Source organism: Notechis scutatus, chromosome 3 (genome assembly GCF_049901735.1).
Source record: "Notechis scutatus isolate UNSWTSFEM ecotype Mainland chromosome 3, rNotScu1.2, whole genome shotgun sequence".
NCBI lineage: Eukaryota > Metazoa > Chordata > Lepidosauria > Squamata > Elapidae > Notechis > Notechis scutatus.
This window is the reverse complement of record NC_142011.1, coordinates 63,292,796-63,311,775: the sequence shown is the minus strand read 5'-3', so window position 1 is coordinate 63,311,775 and position 18,980 is coordinate 63,292,796. Positions and strand designations below refer to the sequence as shown.

General features: G+C 34.5%; 1 protein-coding gene across 10 annotated transcripts in view; it reads right to left on the bottom strand.

Annotated features, from left to right (window-relative positions):
* Nucleotides 1-18,980, bottom strand: part of ZFYVE9 (zinc finger FYVE-type containing 9) — a 45,039-nt gene that overhangs the window by 8,919 nt on the left and 17,140 nt on the right. For 9 of the 10 annotated variants that reach the window (XM_087960273.1, XM_087960272.1, XM_026665866.2 and 6 more), the window contains 10 exons: nt 12,832-14,897; nt 11,595-11,694; nt 9,333-9,509; nt 8,780-8,949; nt 8,377-8,500; nt 7,095-7,217; nt 6,213-6,368; nt 2,193-2,417; nt 1,139-1,221; nt 215-319 (listed from right to left, as the gene is read on the bottom strand). In XM_087960273.1, the coding sequence (XP_087816399.1) occupies nt 215-319; nt 1,139-1,221; nt 2,193-2,417; nt 6,213-6,368; nt 7,095-7,217; nt 8,377-8,500; nt 8,780-8,949; nt 9,333-9,509; nt 11,595-11,694; nt 12,832-14,897 (3,329 nt within the window). The remainder of the gene's footprint in view (nt 1-214; nt 320-1,138; nt 1,222-2,192; nt 2,418-6,212; nt 6,369-7,094; nt 7,218-8,376; nt 8,501-8,779; nt 8,950-9,332; nt 9,510-11,594; nt 11,695-12,831; nt 14,898-18,980) is intronic. The other variant, XM_087960276.1, reaches the window with a different exon arrangement.

Here is an 18,980-nt window from a genome sequence, read left to right as displayed (position 1 = left end):
ATTAAAACACAATCTTTAGACTCACTTCTCCAATATTAATTATTTGTAGTATATTTATCAGATAAATTAATTCAAAAAGGATTTACTTATATAGTAAAACAAGTCATTTTTTAAAATGAGCACTAAATATCAGTAATATCAATAAGAATTTAATAAAACTATTTTTGTAGTGGATTTCAAAACTGAGTATATTCTATCTATTTATGCCACATACCTCATTATACCTGTTACTGGGAATTTTTATGCTTGTTTTTCTGACTTCCATATCAACTACTAAGCCTTGGACAACTGGCAATGTATACTGGTAATTCCTGAAGTCCTGCCACACAGAGAATAATCAAAATCATGATAGCTACTGATCATAATTAAACTTTAACATGTCATATATTATTAATTGATACAGAAATATTTTAATAACATGCTGCATTAAATTCTATTGTAATCACTACCATCTTATTATTCTGCAGAGAATAGCAAAGCATACTGTTGATTTCAGAGGCAATATGAAAAATCAAAGATATATAAATGTTAACAAGTAGTTTCCAGTGAGATACTTTCTTAAATGACAACATACAACAGAATTAAATTAAAATATTGGTCTGATGAGTAAAACAAGATGCCTCTTGCTTAGCTGATAGTAGCAAGATAGAATCCATGTTACTTGCTACTTCCTCCCACCCAACCTTCCTTCCAAAATTCTGCTTCCTGAAGATTGAGAATATACTATTGATTTAGCATAAATGCATTCACATTTAGCACAAATCTTTTAAATGTAGAAAAAGATACACCCAAAATATTATTTTGGTTCTAGAAAGCAACAGTTGTATTTAGACAACATACCTATAACTTCTGAATTTAGAAGTACCATTAAAAATGTCTTTGTTTATTTACATCTTAATATGAATGTGTCTAATATGAGCAGTATATCTATATGAAGATACAATTCAAATCTTAAGATACAAGTTTAAGGTCACATATTTAGTAACATATACATACACAAATAAAAGAAAAAGGCTGTAATCAAATTCTGGAACTTTTCAACATAATTGTGCATGTACATGAGAACACCAAACATAAACAGTTTCTTATTAAATATGACAGAGCAAAGGAAAAACAAATCCTTGTAATTATTACTTACTGCAAGAAGATTCATAATTGTGTGGCCAGTCTCACCAAACAATGGCTTACGAAATCTGACACTGAAAAGTGGACATGGATACACTAAAAAGAGACCCAAAATAATTCATAATTTATTTTCTGAGAAGTTTACTTAAATAGCTTTGTATATCTTTGCTAAAAAAGTAGATATAGAAGATTAACAAGCACATTAAAAGAACAACCATTATAATATTATCACACATAAATAGGGCAACTGGAATCTTTATTTCATTTTAGTGTCAAGAACTTTTATTAAAACAAATGTGCTGAGTTAAAATGCCAGCAGTATATTGGGTTAAAATATCAGCTTTTTCCAGCAGCACTTGCTATGTATTTATTTACACACAGCACCTGCAAATAAGTACCAGATTTTCTATCTATAGTTAATCATCAAGTTGGCTTAAGTTTCATTTGCCCCTTCAATAAGTACACATACAAAAGAAACACTGAATGGAGGCCAGAAAACAAACTGTCTCAACCCCTGTATTCATTAAGAAATATACTATTAATATAGTCAGCTCTATAACTGAATTTGCGTTGTAATTCTTATAAGCACATATCAAGAAAAAACCTGCAATATTGTTTATTTAAAAACTTAAGATTTTTAGTGAAAGAAAAATTAAAGTTATTAGATTCAAGTCAGGAAGAAAAAACAGAACCTATGTTTAAATGGTACGTTAAGATCTAATGATTAACTTACAATTTGCCTTACTCTGTTTTGCTGAATAAGGTATCATTTACTAGATTCACACATTAAGCTAAACCATAAAACCACACTGTACAATTCACCTGGCTTAGTTCACAGAACATATTATGCAAGCACATTGCATTATAGCTTAATTTGATGTTGGAATCATATTTGGTTCCCTTTATGTGAACAAAAGAAACTCCTTTCATACAATACAGCCAAAATGAAAAACTAAAATGTTATTACACAAAAGTGCTACCACCTAAAAGAGACTAAAATCTTCTCTGTCATTCCATAAGTTTTCCCAAAGTAGTATAAGAAATATTTTTTGAAAAATTGGACTTACATCTGTATTCAGCTCCGAGTCTTAGCATCAGACGGATTGGAAAGACTTTAGCCCAAGGAGTCTCCCATTTCTGGATAAGAATCCCAAATAAATATGGTGGGGTGGGAAGCACCAAGTCCTGCAGTGACTGATACACAGGTGTAACATATAGGAAACCACCATGCTCCTTGCTATTAAGGAAATTCTGACTGAAAAATGAGTGTCCTAGATTGCTCACAACATTTCCTACAAAACCAAAAGTATGGTTACTTTAGCAGTACATATACCATCAAAACAGAAAATTGCATATAACCCTTATTCTACTAGTAATCATAGAACAAAATGAATTATACAATGTTAAAATAAATATTAAATGTTAATTAACATACTAAAGCAAAAGCAAATCAGTCTTTTACTCACTTAACACCGCAATATTTAATGTATCATTTGTATTTCAAAACAATATTACTCCAAAAAGGTTATTCATGTGTCTAGAAGACTGACAGCTGAAACTGGAATCTTAGTATTTAGGAAAAGTATAAAAATAAAATATATGAATTATGTAGGTTATGAATAAATTCATTAAACTTCTCAAGCTCTCCCGCTTTAGTCATCATCCTTAATTATTATTTCTAACAAACTACTAACATACAAGTCTAGCCTGACAATAAGCTGGAAAACAAGAACTTCCACATACTGAAATATACTTTGACTGAAGTAATTTCTGAGAGTGTATCTCTTACGTTAAAACAAAGAATAAAGACCTACAACCCTGATAGCCTACCAGGTACAACATAGCTTTTGATTTCAAATGAGATTGGTTGGGCACTGTCACCCAGCTGGGTGGTGTAATGAGAGTCAACTCTTTAATGTAGCCAAATCGAAACAGAATGTAGCTTGGCACTATTCTGTAATGCATCATAAATTTTACCAAGAATGTTCTTTCTGCGCCAACTCAGAAAGCTCAAACTGCCCAAGGCTGCGATACAGTTCTACAGAGGAATTATTGAGTCTATCATCTGCACCTCTATAACTGTCTGGTTTGGTTCTGCAACCCAACAGGACAGACACATACTTCAGAGGATAATTAGGACTGCAGAAAAACCAATTACTACCACCCTGCCTTCAATCAAGGACCTGTATACTGCACGAGTCAAAAAGAGGGCTGTGAAAATATTTACAGATCCCTCACATCCCTTGAAACTTAAAATGTTTCAACTCCTTCCCTCAAAAGCACTGCACACCAGAACAACTAGACACAAGAACAGTTTTTTCCTGAACACCATCACTCTGCTAAACAAATAATTCCCTCAACACTGTCCAACTATTTAAAAAGTCTGCACTACTATTACTATTAATCTTCTCATCACTCCTTATCACCCATCCCCTCCCACTTGTGACTATATGACTAATTTTGTCGCTTATATCCTTACGATTTATATTGACTGTTTCCTAGTATGATTTGATTGCTTATTGTACTCTATGACTATTATTAAGTGTTGTACCCTATGATTCTTGACTCTTGACGAATGTATCTTTTCTTTTATGTATACTGAGAGCATTTGCACCAAGACAAATTCCTTGTGTGTCCAATCACACTTGGCCAATAAAAGAATTCTAATTCTAATTCTACAGTAGACATAAAAATATACATAAAGAAGATATACAACTCTGGTTACATCTTACTGCAATTTGATAGAGAGACAGAAAAAGAAAGCTTGTTATACCACAAGTATGCTGGTCACAAATATAAAGTGATTCTCCCAGACAATTTAGGAAGCTTTAGTATGTTATATCTATTTCTACCCACTCCATATAGCCAATGTCTCCAAAACCTTGTAAAATATTGTCAGAATAAAATATCTACACTATAGTGCCTAGTAGTAGACAAGAAAGAAGAAGAAGCTTCCTCATCTCCACTCTTAAATAATGCCCCCTCCTCTCAAAAAACAACTAGAGTTTACTGGTTTCAAGGCAGGAACTGAACTTTAATGTAGCCAAATCTAAACAGAATGTAGGTTGGCACTATTCTATAATGCATCATAAATTTTATCAAGTTCAAACAATCCAATCATTGCATACATAGTTTTTAAAAAATCTGTTTTCTTAATTGATTACATTTTGGAATCCTGACTATTTAAAAAAAAGTAAAATGGTTTCTTACTTCCCATCTTAATTCCAGTTAAGGCACTGCTTGCATTCCTTTCGGAATGACACTTCGGTAAGAGAGAAACTTAGATCCCATTGTTAATACATTCAACCAAATATACAAATCTGCATACCATATCTGAGTTGCTACACTGACAGTTTTAGATATTTTTCTCAAGATATATATGTTCAAAAAAGCAAATAATGCAAATCATTTCTATGAAAAAAGCATTTGTTTAATGTTTTTTTTCTTATTTCCGCACTAGAGCCTCAAACTGAAACTTAAGAGATTCCATTAAGGAACCTGAAATTGTAAAACATATTAAAAAAGAAAAAGAACTTAAGACATTGTATGGAACACCTTTAAATCCATATTACAGATGGAATAGATAAGCACATAACTTCTGAGAGCCCTTCCTTTAGCCACTGTGGCTTAGCAAACTCTAAAATCCAACTATCAATGGAAGATAATATGTGCTTGCCTGTAGGACAAATGATCTTCTCTTCCTGTTTCAATATGGCAGAGGAACATTAACTCAATATTCACATTTGGACAAGTCCCTTACCACAGAACAGTCTGTGGGCTAGCTTAGGGTGCTGAGACTAGTCCATGTGATGTAACTGGGTATGTCCTTTGTTCACGCTGAGTAAGGCTAGGGTTGGCTGTAGAAAATACCACAACTTTATAGGAATAAAGTAGCACAGACATGTGGTATAATATTCTAACAGCACAAAGTATGTAACAGATACTTTGATCACAAAATATCGTAATTCCTGCTGGAAAAAAATTCCTTTGTTATAATGAAAATCCTTTTACCAATCCTGCCTTCTTTTAAACCATTGAAAAGTATATATAATTATGGATAATACTTCTATTCCAAGCAAATTTTCTATATATATGAAAAACTATTATCACGCAATAATTAGATTCACTGCATCTGTGCCAGATAATACATTGATTGTGATAAACTTTGGGTTAATCTAGTGCTTTCTTTTCTCTCGCATATTATGTCACAATAGATATTAAGTGTGCTTTGCAAACTACTAAATGAATGTATGTAGGAGTTTATGAATCATGAAGAACATCCATTCACAAAGCAAGAATACTTTTTGCAATCCAACACATAATTCATGAATTAATTTACCTGTGTAAAGTAAATAAATGTAAAATACTGAATCCTATCCAGGCAAAATTTGGCTATTACAAATTATTATGTTTCAAAGTCCTGTTTCTCACAATATTACAGAACAGTGTGCTCAAAAGGCAATATTCAAAAACAAATTAGGGAGAGGCAATAAATTATGCAACACCACTTAGTGAGAAGCACTTTATTGTATCTTGTGAAATGCTGAAAATATTCAAAACAGAGTATGCCAAATCCAGAATCAGTTAGTTGATCAATGAATTTTGCATCCAAATTAGTCCGTAATTCACAGGTGGAATTATTTTTTCAGCAAGAAAAAGACCAACATGCATGTATGAACTCTCACTCGTGATGCAAATGCTGATCCACAGGAGGGCTTGCTTGCTCCCTCCCTCCCTTTTCTTTCTATGAGCCAGCACTTTGATTGTGCTACCAATCTTAAAGGGGAGCTAATGTTATTTTAAAAAATTGAGCTATTTAACTGAATACCTTGTTAAGTAGCCATATGTTGCCCCAATTCTTAATTACTTTCTTGCATGTAGTAATAGAAGTAAAGAATGGGAGAAACTGTTTCATGGTATAATAAAATGGTTCCATTAATTTGTAAACCCTATGGAAATTATTTCAAGATGGATGCTTCCAATCTCCTCAAATATTTCAAATGGGTTCAGAACCTCAAAAGGCTTATTTAACCATTCTAAAAGGTGCCATCAATCATAATAGTTTTTTAAAATAGCCACAGTTTTACCTGCCAAGGCATCTTGATAAAGTTGCACAAAGTGGTTAAAAATATCCTTGGGTAAGCATTTTTCATCAGGTAAACATTGGAGAAGAATTACTATTTCTGATTGGCCTACTGCATGCATTCCCTTTGTAGTAAAGCACCAGCATTTCCTGTTCACATCTGCAAAAAATAACAAAAATGATTTTAAAGCATTGTGAATTCACACACTAAAGAATGCTGTTTGTTTATCAAAATAAATATTTCATTATCCATAAGAGGTATGTATGAGATCAGGAACACTGCACGGGATGGTCAGGTATTTATTTACTTAGAATATTTATGAATCACCCTAGTTAAGATTTTGAGCAATGTATATCAAAAATACAGAATAAAAAACACCAACACAATAATTAATAATGCCTAAATATATTTAACTCTTTTTTTTCTTCTCTTATTTTTCTAATTAAAATATTTTTAAAAGGAAACTTGCCAAGTGCTACATAATATTGCATTCTAACCCAATGTCGCATCTTCTACAGCAACCATTAAAATTTGATGAAATTTTATTGCATATAATCAATTTATACATTTGATGATAAAAATGTAATTTTAACAATTTCATTATTATTCAAAACATTAAATGGAAATTCTTCTCTATTACATTATTGCCATTTTTCTGAGTCAAGAAATCAATATTACCAATATAAGCAGACTCTTAAAATTTCTAAATATGTCCCCAACCTCTCCCTCCCCACAAAATCCTACAAACTTTTTCTGAACTTTGGCAAACTAAGAACCTGCCCACCATTAATAAAGAATAATTGTTTGCTAGCAGAAATATAACAACAGAGCATAAGTGTGGTTAACAGATAGATAATCAGTATACTCGAAATAACTGGGACTTACAATTTACAATTTTAACCATAGACAATAAATTTGCATTTAAAACAAATACAAGAGGATCAGGTCCCCCATCTTCCAGCTGTTGCATCACTGATATGTGAGATGGTTTTTCTTCTACAGTATAATCTAAAACAAAGAAATATTATGTATCATTTGCTGAAAAGTGTGTAAGATTTTATGTACAAAAATTGTAAGTCTTGAAACAAATGGGCAGTCTGTAAGCTGTTCTGTCCCATTTAAGGTTTTGCAAGTTGTGAAAAACCTTAGTGCTGGATTATACCTGGAATAATTTTCTTTAGATCTCTTTAGAAAGTCTCCTCAGGAGAGCTTCCCGATTCCATCACGACCTATACACGGTTAGCTGCTGATTATATGCAGAACGGAGCCTTCTCTATGAGTATATTCTCCCACCTGGGAGTCATGAAGTATCAACTATGATGACTTTAAATATGTATGCATGTATGCTTTGGGTTTTTAATATTTACTTTTAACTGTTTAATTAATGCATTCTTAGTTTTAATTTAAAACTGTTCTACAACATTGACATGGGAAACAAATAGATGACATTTTTAAAATGTCTGGATCTGGAAAAACTATAATGCGCAAACCCCAGGAATGGGCTATTGGGGGTTTGCAGGGGTTAGGGAGATCCCCTAGCTAAGATTCTGCAGAGTTCTGAGAACCCACAAATTCCACTCTTGGCTGGCCCTGGCCAGGAGTCCCCACGCCACCCGTTTTGGATGCAGTGCAGGGTGCACACAGAGGCTCAGGAAGGGTGAAAAACGGGCTTCCTGAAAGTTTGGGGAGGACGGAAATGGGCCCATTTCTGGCTTCCAGAGAGCCTCCAGAGCCCAGGAAGGCCGTTTTTGCCCTCCCAGAAGCTCGAGCAAAGCCTCCAGAGCCCAGAGAGGGCAAAAAAATTTTTTTTGAAGCCCAAACCCCCAAAGCTATGAAAACAGTATGTTTGAGGAGTACTAGAATAATGTAAACAATTATACCTTATCACAGAAATTGGTGCTATGGCTGATTAACAAAGGTATCTTTTCTCACAATTGTCTTATTTTTTTATACTCAATGAATATTTCCATATTCTCTGTTGATTTCTAGTACATTAACATATAGTGCTACCACAGAATTCCCACTTGTGTAAAACACCTCATTAGGCATAACCTTATCCACCACTAATTAAAAGGCAATTTGAGCTTGAAGAAAGTTCTGTATTGTAGAAAGTTCCACTCAATATAATATTGTATTTTTCATTTACACACTAGCATTCATCACTCACCTCCTTTTACCCCAGTAGAGATGAGAATTGGAGGAAGCCCGTCTTCTGGAATAAGATTCATTGCACTGCCAACTGGACTTCCAACCTGAGTTATAGTTCTTGAAAATGCAAGTGTGTTTTCAGTCTACAAGATATAACAAAAACATATCATCTCATGGCATGACTGGACCTGCCCTTGAAGATCACTCAGAACTGGTCCAGAATGCAAAGTGCAGGCAGTGATGAGCTGGGGAGGGGTGCTTTCCACTCTAGAAGTCATAGTCTGTCTAGTGCCTTAATCTAGTGTCTTAATCACTACATCAAATTGGCTTTAGGTTGTATAAAAGGAAATCTAATACATTCTCTTTCCCATGCAATTTGAATAGCACAATATACTAAATAATAAAGAAGGGCAGTCATTCACCTCTTCCGGTAAAGTGTTGTTGCTTATGGGCTTGCTTGGGTCATGTGATACTGCAAGTGCTCCAGTGGAACTTGTTCCAGACACTGTTAATTTGGCTGCATCAGCAACTTCACCATTGGGTAAGATCCCATCAGCAAACCAAACACGTCTTTGTTCTCTAGGCTGACTCACTACAGAGAAAGATGAGATTAGCTTTATGAAAGCAATACATGCATGAGGAGAAATGAAGCTAAGTGCAAAACAGTGATACAAAATATATATTTTCAAATGCAATCTGAACAAAATTCCAAGACCACAATTAATCGAGCCCAGGTAGGTTATGCAGATGTTTTCATTATCACTCACACATATGTAAGATGACTATACAATTCCATGAGATCAGTCGTCACCTAGATTTCATGGTTTAAAGAAGAGGCATAATTATTTGCTGAGAAAACTCATAGTCCAAGATTAACTTGAAATCAAATATTTTTGGCCTAAGCTAAATTTTATGAGGTGATTGAAATTAATATCAGGATAGACCAGGGATGCATACATTTTCAAATATCCATACCTTCAGTACCTGGATGCTTTAAGACTCCCACTGGGACCATAACAGTAGGCGGTGGTGAGTTCAGCACTCCAGAAGCCTGGACTTGCTGCAAGGGAGGAATGGTAGAACAGTATTCAGCAGGATTGTTAGGATTGGGGCTCGGACTAGGGGCACTCAGCATATTCTCCAGGCTTTGAGCTAAGAAAAAGATAAAAATACAAAAAAGGTAACTGTTATCATGTAATAATGATTAAATTAATGAAATTTAATAAGTCATTGTTTTCCTTTTATTAGAAATACAGAGGTAATGTTAGCCCAACAAAATATGAACTCATTAGCCACAGGAACTAAAATTAAGGCAAACAAAGCAAGGAAGTGTTTAAGTTAAAAGAGTTAATTATTTCAGATTACTATCATGGAATCATTATTATTACCATGAAACTAGAATCACAGAGCCAAGGCTACTAATAATAGATTTTAACAGCAATTTTGCTGGATTTTTCAAACAATGTTGCTGAATTATGATTAAATTTGTCCTTATACAGAGAAGCCAAAAATCCAGAAGCTGATAGAGGAGCAGAACTTGAAGTAGGACGACACTAAAAATTGCATTTGGATTATTAAGTATACACAGAGAATCTTGAGTATAGACTGGAGGTTACTACAGAGAGGATGTACTATTTCATTTCTATTCCAGGTCCCTCAAATTTCAGAAGGCATTCTATAGATGAGTAGATTTGGTTATGGTCTGACATTGCCTGATGGAGTCCAATACCGTGCTAATAGCGACAGGAAACAACTAGTCTTTTGAACAGAATTTACAACCTACTGGTAATAAACATGACAACTTAATATTGTAGGTGTAATATATAGAAGTAATTCAACAGTGTTTGTAGGAGCTTGGCTGACTCATTTAATACCAGCTGTAGCTAACTTCCAGATGATCCCCTAAGGCAGCCCCACATACAGCACACTGCAGTAATCCAATCGTGTGGGCATTAGGGCGCATGCATAATTGATATCAGCTTGTGTCATTTTGTTTTAACTTATTAATGTCAAATGTTACACTGTTATTTATTTATTATTAAATCTATTTATTGTTTCATCCACTTTGGGTAAGTGAAATGAATTAATATGATTATGCTATGCACATTTAAATGTTTATATTTTTAAACTTACAAAACTATACTTGAGGAGATCTAGAAACTTCAGCTACAAGTTCAGAGAGTCTAAATAACGGTACCTGGCCTTCAGAATGTGTACTTTGTGATAAATATTTTCATTCTTGACAAATGTGGAAGATCTTTCATTAGCAAGTCAAAGTAGATTGCTACAACTGACAGCCGGAACTGTAAATATGTGGATCCAATCCATTTAACTGTAGGCCAACATATATGACAAGCACTACAGAAAATACATACCCATGGCGCTATTCCCTTTCTGGGTAAGCACCGTTATGGAAAATGCAGAAAATGAATGAGAAGCAATGAGCAAAAGAAGTTAAAGATAGGAGAGAAAAGCAAAGCAAATAAAGCTAAATCTAGCTTACACAACCATTTAATATATCTCTCCATCCCTTCCCATCCATGCAAAATATCTTGGCTTTCTGCTATGTCTATATATTTTCTGTACTGCATTTTGTTCTTTAAACTTCCCATCTCTTTCTTTCTGAGGAACTTCAAACAACTACACCTTTCTTAGTCATCCCTCTTCTCAATTCATTCACTTTTGCTTTCCCGTGTGTGCGTGTGTGATATCTTCATTCATCACGCTGCAAGGTCACTTACCCTTGTATTCAATCCAAATTCAATGAATACCCAGTTTTGATCACGTTTTCTTGTTTTACCATGCATATTTTCTTACCATTCACAAGATGTTGTGAATGGTAAATGGCAAATTTTGCCATTCACAAGATTTCAATTTACCTTTGTTTCTCCTGTCATATCCAACTTCTACAAAGCAGACAGAAACATGCTCTTATACACAGCCATTTTCACCTATTTTGACAAAAATCTTTTCACGGCAACACACTACACGCTGCCTTTATTATTTAGGCTGCATATCAGTTTCAGAAATTGGTCAGTTCTCTAGTAATTCAATAGTGCATACTAGATACTAGAATTATTACTGGTATCATTCTGAAATTAGCTTTCTCATTAAAATTCTGTCCAATATGAAAATAAATTACACTGGATTGCACAACAGCCCCCACTCATACATTAGAAAGGCTCCATTAACCACAAACTAATGAAACTTGACTATTGTTTCAAGTATATTACTTACCATTCATAAGTACCGAATGGCAAATTACACATACTCTGGCTTCCTTTCTATCCATATATAGCAATTTGCATTTCAGACTACAGCAGGCTGCACAGAAAACCTTAAGTAAAATAAGAAAAATATATTTACATTACATATAACTAAAATCATTTGGACAGAATGCTCTATCTGTATTTCCAATACAAGCATGTTCTAGTTTTTCTACAGAATAAAACATAATTGTTTAATGCCTGTATAAAAAATTTATTATAGATTATATTATACATTATATATATTATACATGTTTTAGACTGAACAATTTTCGAACAACCCCCCTCCCCTCCCCCCGCAATAACTCAAATCAGATTAAGAAATAGTGACTGGCACAAACTTCTCCAAGAGCTTTCGTGACAGAGACCTTGAAACAACTGTCTTAAACAAATCTTTTCATTTAATTGTATTATTTGAGAAAATATTTTTAAAACAGATTATTATCATATATTGTTGACTTGAAATGAACTTGAAAATTTAATTTTGCTCTAATTGCCAATCTAGTCTCGCTTGCTGCCATTAACCCAGGATCACACAGATTTTTAGATGAGAGCTTCACTTTTATCACAAAGTGGAAAGAAGTGGGAGTGCCAGACAAGCAGGCCAACAGGCAAGAGTAGTGGAACGGGTGGTTAAGTAGCACCAGTGCACCATGGGTAGGTGCTAGAGGACGTGTAGCTGCTTAGGAGCATAGGCAGGTGGGTGGATGCGTGAAAAGGCGGCGGGATGGCAGGGATGACTTGTGACCTCCTGTCAGCTTCCCTATTAACTTTCCTTGTGGGAAATCAGCAGAGAAAGTAACAAATCCTCAAATGATTGCAGCATAGGTGCTGCAACTATCATAATTGTGAACTGGTTGCCAAGTGCCCTTATTGTAATCAGATGACTGCAGGAACAATGCAATGGCCGCAACTTCAAGGAATGGTCATAAGTCCTGCTCATTCAGTGCTGTTGTAACTTTGAACAGTCACTGAATGGTCGTAACCAGAGGACTGCCTATACTAATGCAAATAAGTATCGTATCAAAGCAATTGCGCATATATTTTTTTAAAAAAATTACCTCTATAGTTTTCTTTCAGCAATTTGAATACAATGTGTTGTTGAAAACAATGTCAAAAACATTCAGAAAACCCAAGTCCTAGAATTGGCTATTGTAACTCTAGGCTTCCCATTATTTATAAGATTTTCCAGTTAAATATAAGCCTACCTTTCCACAGGCTCTGCAATGGTGCCTTCTTTTAGTGAATGTAAATCTGGCCTCACATTTCATACAGTTTGGTGCTTGAGAATCTGGGACCCAAACTGGAGCGATTTCACCCAAATTAGTAAATGGCTTTCTTGTATGAACACCTGACTGGCCGGCTCCAAGATCATTGTCAGGGCTATCTGAGGCTGTTGCAAGGCACAAACTATTGGAAACCACAGAATCGTAGTCATCTGCATGCTCGCCACTAGCATCTGTGACCAGAGCATTCTGTACTGTTTCATCGGCATATATATTTGTTGCTACATTTTCGCTTGTTTTTATTTTTTCACTTATATCGTTTTTATTTTTACTATTCCCACCACAGTTTGGAGGAACCAAGTCATTTTGTAAGTGATCCAATAATGGCTTTGGAATCTGTAGTGTAAGATTTGTAGGCTGTTTTGGTCGGGCACCACCAAAAGGAACACTGAGAGATTGTAAATGAGCTGCTGATTTTACTGATGCTTCAGTTGATTCAGAGGGAATCTGATTGCAGAGATTATGCAAACATTTTTTTCTCATTTGGTCACCAGAGCAGTTCGAAGTGAGTCCACTTCTTTCTGTGGCTTCATTTCCTCTTTGTTCATAAACATTACTATAGCATTCTGATTTGCTCTCTTCTATCTCTTTTTCCTCTGTTACAGAGTCTTCCTTGGAGGGCAAAGTCTTTGGAATATGAGCAATAACTGAGTTCTGTATTCCATAGGAATCACAATAATTGGGCAGACCACTTGACAATGATGTCCCCGTGACATCAGTTGGACTGGAATTTTCAAGCTCATTTATAGATGACCCTTTTAAATCAGTATCTATTTCTAACATGCCATTACTGTTACTGGCACTGATACTACATATTTGCTGCTGTGCTTCATTTTCTGTGTTTATTTGTTCTCCCATCTCATTTTGTGGAGTCAGTTCTTTTGTCATCTCTTGACAGTCTGATGAATGAGCAGCCGTACTGGATATTTTATGATATTTGCCAGGTTCATTTTCAACAGCAGTAACATCTTGAGAGATCAAATATCCACCAGAAGATTCGCAATCATTGCCACTTCCTAGTACATTCAACTTACATGTTGTAGAGAACTCGGCTATCCCTGACTGAACTTTTGAGGCTATCTGCTCAGTTACAGAAGTCTCTAAGGAAAAGCTATCACTGTGTGTATTAGGTGAAGAACTTTCGGTTTCCAGCTCTGTTTTCTGAACAGCTACATCAGTGTTTAAATCTTCAACTGATGCATTTTGTTCTTGCACTTTAATGCTTAGGTCAAATGGCCTCTGAAAGGGAATTATAATCCCTGATGCAGTAGTTTGTGAGAAGTGATTATCTTTATTTGCATTATCATTCTCCTCCTTTAACAAAGAAGAGTCACTGGATGAACAATTTGAAGCAGCAGCAGCAGCAGCAGCAGTATCATGGTTAATAGAATCTTCACTTGCATTCAGACTCGTGGCTAGTACTGGTTCTTTTTCAGTATCTGTATCTTTTTCAACAGACCCATTTACAGTAATATGAAGATGATTGGTTTGTTGGACTTCATTCTCCAGTGTAAAGCTAACAGTATCCATTGAAGGGGGGCTGCTAAAACTTTTACAACCCAGCAAATCATTTTGTAATGCTTTTTTGTCACAGTTATGCATGACTGCTACAACTAGAACATTTTTTTCTTCAGGTAAACAGTCTATACTGCCACATTTTTTTCCTTCATCATCAGCAGAGTTACACTGAATATTTTGATTACTATTTCTCATAACCAACTGATCATCCGTTGCTGTCTGGTCATCAATCCACATGTTTGTGTTTTCTTGGCTCATATTAGGATTTTGGCCATTAAAACAGTAATCCCCCCCTCCTATAGATGTAGTGGCTATATGTGACAGAGAAAAGGATTTCAATTTCTCTGGACACTTAGTAATGGTTGATTCATTTATATTGGCTAGAGCTGGGTTTAAAGTCAGCCGATGAGGAGGAGGATCTAGGATCTGACTCCACTTTGCTTCCAACAATGTAGGTGAAATAGTTTCATCTAACAAAGAAATAAAACATGGACTGAAATCAATTTGCATTAAACTGAATGCAGATACTAAAATTTACAAAATATAAACAGAATAGAAATATAGAACTAGAAAACAGAAATAAAAACACGGTTACCACAATAACAGAGTTGAAAGGGACCATGGAGGTCTTCTAATCCAACCCCCTCCTCAGGCAGGAAATCCTATATACCATTTATCTGAGCAAAGGGTTGGATTAGAAGACCTCCATGGTCCTTTCCAACTCTGTTATTCTGTTCTATTAAATAACTTGTGTATGTTTATCTTGTTTCACATCAAAGATACACAATTTTCCTTTTATCAAAGTTACAAAGCAACAGAGAAACATCCAACAATACAAGAAAATAAATTTCAGCAGTTAAAATTGAAATTAAAATTCAGTTAAAATTCATTTTTTTCCACAACATGAATGACAGCTTTAACTAAAGTTAATTAACGTTTCATTCTCTTATTTCCTTAAAAAAATGTCTTCAAAAGGCATTATCAAGATTGGAATAGTAGTTGCTGAATTCTACACATCTGGAAAAAAGGTAGTGAGCTATGCTACTTTCATCCATATAACTATCTTTATGACATAGTAAATGTAAAAACAGCAGCAGCAAAAGATACATCTGATCAAATAGTTCTGCTTTTCCATTTTCTAATAGTTCTCCTTGTAATATATGCCTTTTCAAGCTGCTATTGTGCTCTCTATTATTCTCATACATAGCCATTAGAAACAGAGTGCATTTGTGTTTGGATGGAAAACCTTTAACATTACAACAAAAAGAAAATTAATCAATTGGCTCATGTGTTATAACACAGCTACCATATTCCAATTACTAAGAAAGAAGCATTTCGATTCCATTACTCTATGTCAGGGGTGAGGAACAATGGCCCCTTTACAACCTATGGACTTCAGCTCCCAGAACTCCTGAGCCAGCCATGCTCAGGAATTCTGGGAGCCATGCTGGCTCAGTAATTCTGGGAGTCGAAGTCTACAGGTCATAAAGGGGCCATCGTTTCCCACTCCTGTTCTATATGAAGAAAAAATTCATCAGTCAAATTAGTGAATAAACATTATTCCCAAAATGACAGCTAAAATAAATACCAAATGCTGTATTTTTCTCTTAACTATGTCTTAACGTACAGAATCTGCTGCCATAATGGTCGCTAATTTATATGTCCCTAAAATACTAATTCACCAAGAATAGATTTAGATAGATCCTAGATAGAATATCTAGATTAAGAGGCAGTAATCCACTTAATCTCTGCTCCTGAGAAACAAAATTAGGAGTGGACTATTATTTTTGTCTGCTTGTACCGTAGGTTCTTAAAAGTATATAGTCAGCCTCAGAAACATTATGAATTTGATCAATGTCTGGTATGATCTAACAAGATTTTAATTATTTGTTTGCTTAGTAGTTTTAAAGTTACAAACCTCCATGTAAGGGAGTGGAACATATAAGAATACAAAGGAGTGCGAAGATATAAAAGATATGCCATGAAGTTATTATATATCTGTAAAATTACCATTCCTATTTACCTCAAATTTTTTATTACAGAGGAACTCACAACAGCTTAAATTATTCTGATTTTAATGTTAATTATATTGATTATATTGTACATGGGCCAGAGCTCCTCTCTTAGGGAGATGGATAGTTAAGAAGTGATGAATGAAAGAATGAATGAATGAATGAAGATAGATGACTGGATGGATGGATGAATTTTTTAAAGTGCATTTTAAATCCTAGTTATCCTAGTACAATTTTAAGCTCACCAAAATCTTTTTAAACAGTGACAAAACCAATGGTTTAAAACCATATTTATAGCACAACAAAACTGCAATTTCGGGAGAAACTTCCGGTTGCAAGGCTTCGGCGGCAGCAGGAATCCGCTTCTCTGCGGGTCCCTGCTGCGCTCGCCGCTGAGGTACCCCCGATCCAATTGGATTTGGGGGTTGTCGCTGCCCCGAAGAGGCAGCGGAAGACAGAGGAGATCCGGGCAGGGGTCTGGGGATATCGCACCCCCTTTCCCCAGCCGGCTAGACTCCTTTTTCCTGAGGCGGTGGAGCAGCTGTCAGAAATGGCAGCCATAAAGGAATCTTCAACCGGATAAGACTGTGCAGGAGGAAGACAGAAGGAGAAGTTTTCTTGGCTGAACCGGGACATTAAGTTACTTTTAAAACACCCTGGAAACCTGACTTTCGGATTATTACATTTGTTTCCAAAAGAAGTTACTATCGGCTGTGAAAGTGCTGAAGGAAAGTTCACTCCCCTTCCTTACGGAGAAAGCAAATGAGCACAGAAAAACCTGCTTCTTTGAGGTAAAAACAAGCTCTTTGTTATAAGTGGGAAGGAGAGGACTAAAAAAAAAAAATCTTTTAAAACTGGTTGGAGGAGACGCTTTGAAGATTATAAGACCAACAACTAATTGTAATACGGCTTTAAAATATATTTGGGATTTTGCCCCAGGAGGAAAAGTTGCAAAGAGAAGAAGAGGAAATAATTTCTGGCTGTTTGGATTGTTTGATAACTTTGACATTTGCAAATTACCTTAAGACTAAAAACATCTGGGTTGTTCTTAAAATTTACAATGGCACCATCTCTGGATCAACTAAAAATGGAATATGAAAAATTAAAGGAAAGAGAACCAAATGGCAAGAATTCATTGGGAGCTGTCTTCCACTTTTTAGAAATGGCGGTTTCTACGTACCAGCAAATACTTGATGAAGAAGGAGAAGGAGAAGAAGAAAAGGAAACCATTTTTAATGGACAAAAAAAATTTGATTAAGAAAGAAAATAGGAAGAGAGGAAGGAAAATGAGAATTTAAGATTTAATAAAACAACCAAGAAAAAGAAAAATAAGGTGAAAAAAAGGTACAATGTTAGAAAGCAATTGAAAAGAGAATTACAACAGAGAGGGGAAGTTAAAAAGGTGGAGGTTAGGAGAGGTGTGGGCAAAAAGATCAGACTGGAGAAGAAAGGGAGGGAAAAAGGGAAAAAAAGCCACGGTCTGGAACAAGATATTTTTTTTAGAGATAAAGGATAAAGGATGTATAATTTAAGAAAGATTCTGCAAGAGTACATAAGATAGTATTGTAGTATTTGCATTTGAAATAGTTTATTGGAATATTATAAGATTTAACAAAATATTAAAATATTAAAATGTTTTATAATGATAGATTTCAATATTTAATAAAATATCAAAGAGAATGTGTAAAATGATTAATGTTTAGTTATACTATTAATAGAATTAGAATTAGAATGGAAATTATATATTTAATTATATTATAAGTTTATTATTCTTTTTCTTTTCAAAATGCAACATGTAGAATGTACTAAGCAGAATCAGGATAGAAATTATGTATTATTTTAAGTGTTACTTTAGGGAAAGGCGTCACACATTAAAAAGTGATTACAGGGAAATTCTTTTGCTAAAGAGAAGAGATAAATAGATGATTGGAAAAGAACAGACAAAAGATACAAACATAATGATTCTGAAATAAGATGAAATAAACAAAATATAACTAAGAGAGTGAAAAGAAGGGAGAAGTTATATAGAAAATATAGAATGGTTAATAAGATATGAATGGTATATAAGGTGAGCACGAACTTGATTTAGGTCTGTTAAAAAAGATGTAACCCGGGGCTAAGCCACTTTTCAAAAGAAGTTTTATGTTTTATGTTTTATGTTTTGTGTTTTGGTTAGCTATGTTTTGATTGTGAATTAATAAAACCTTGGAGGAATAAAACTAAAGGGAGAGAAATTTGGAAAAGACATGTATAAATAATAATTAAGAAGGTTGTATCTTTTTATGTTTTGTTTTATGTTCTGTATTTTGTGTGTTTATGCTTGATGGAGAATTAATAAAACCTTGATAGAAAGAAATATAACTGAATAAAAGTGAAGGGAGGAACAATGAGAAATTTGGAAAAGATATATATGTGTTTAAATGGAAATGTGATAATGTGGAACTATGCTTTAAAAAATAATGCCTTATTTGCCTTGTTAAAACTTATAAGTAATTTTTGAGAAAGGAGGTTTTATACTTTGATGTCTTATGTTTTGTTTGT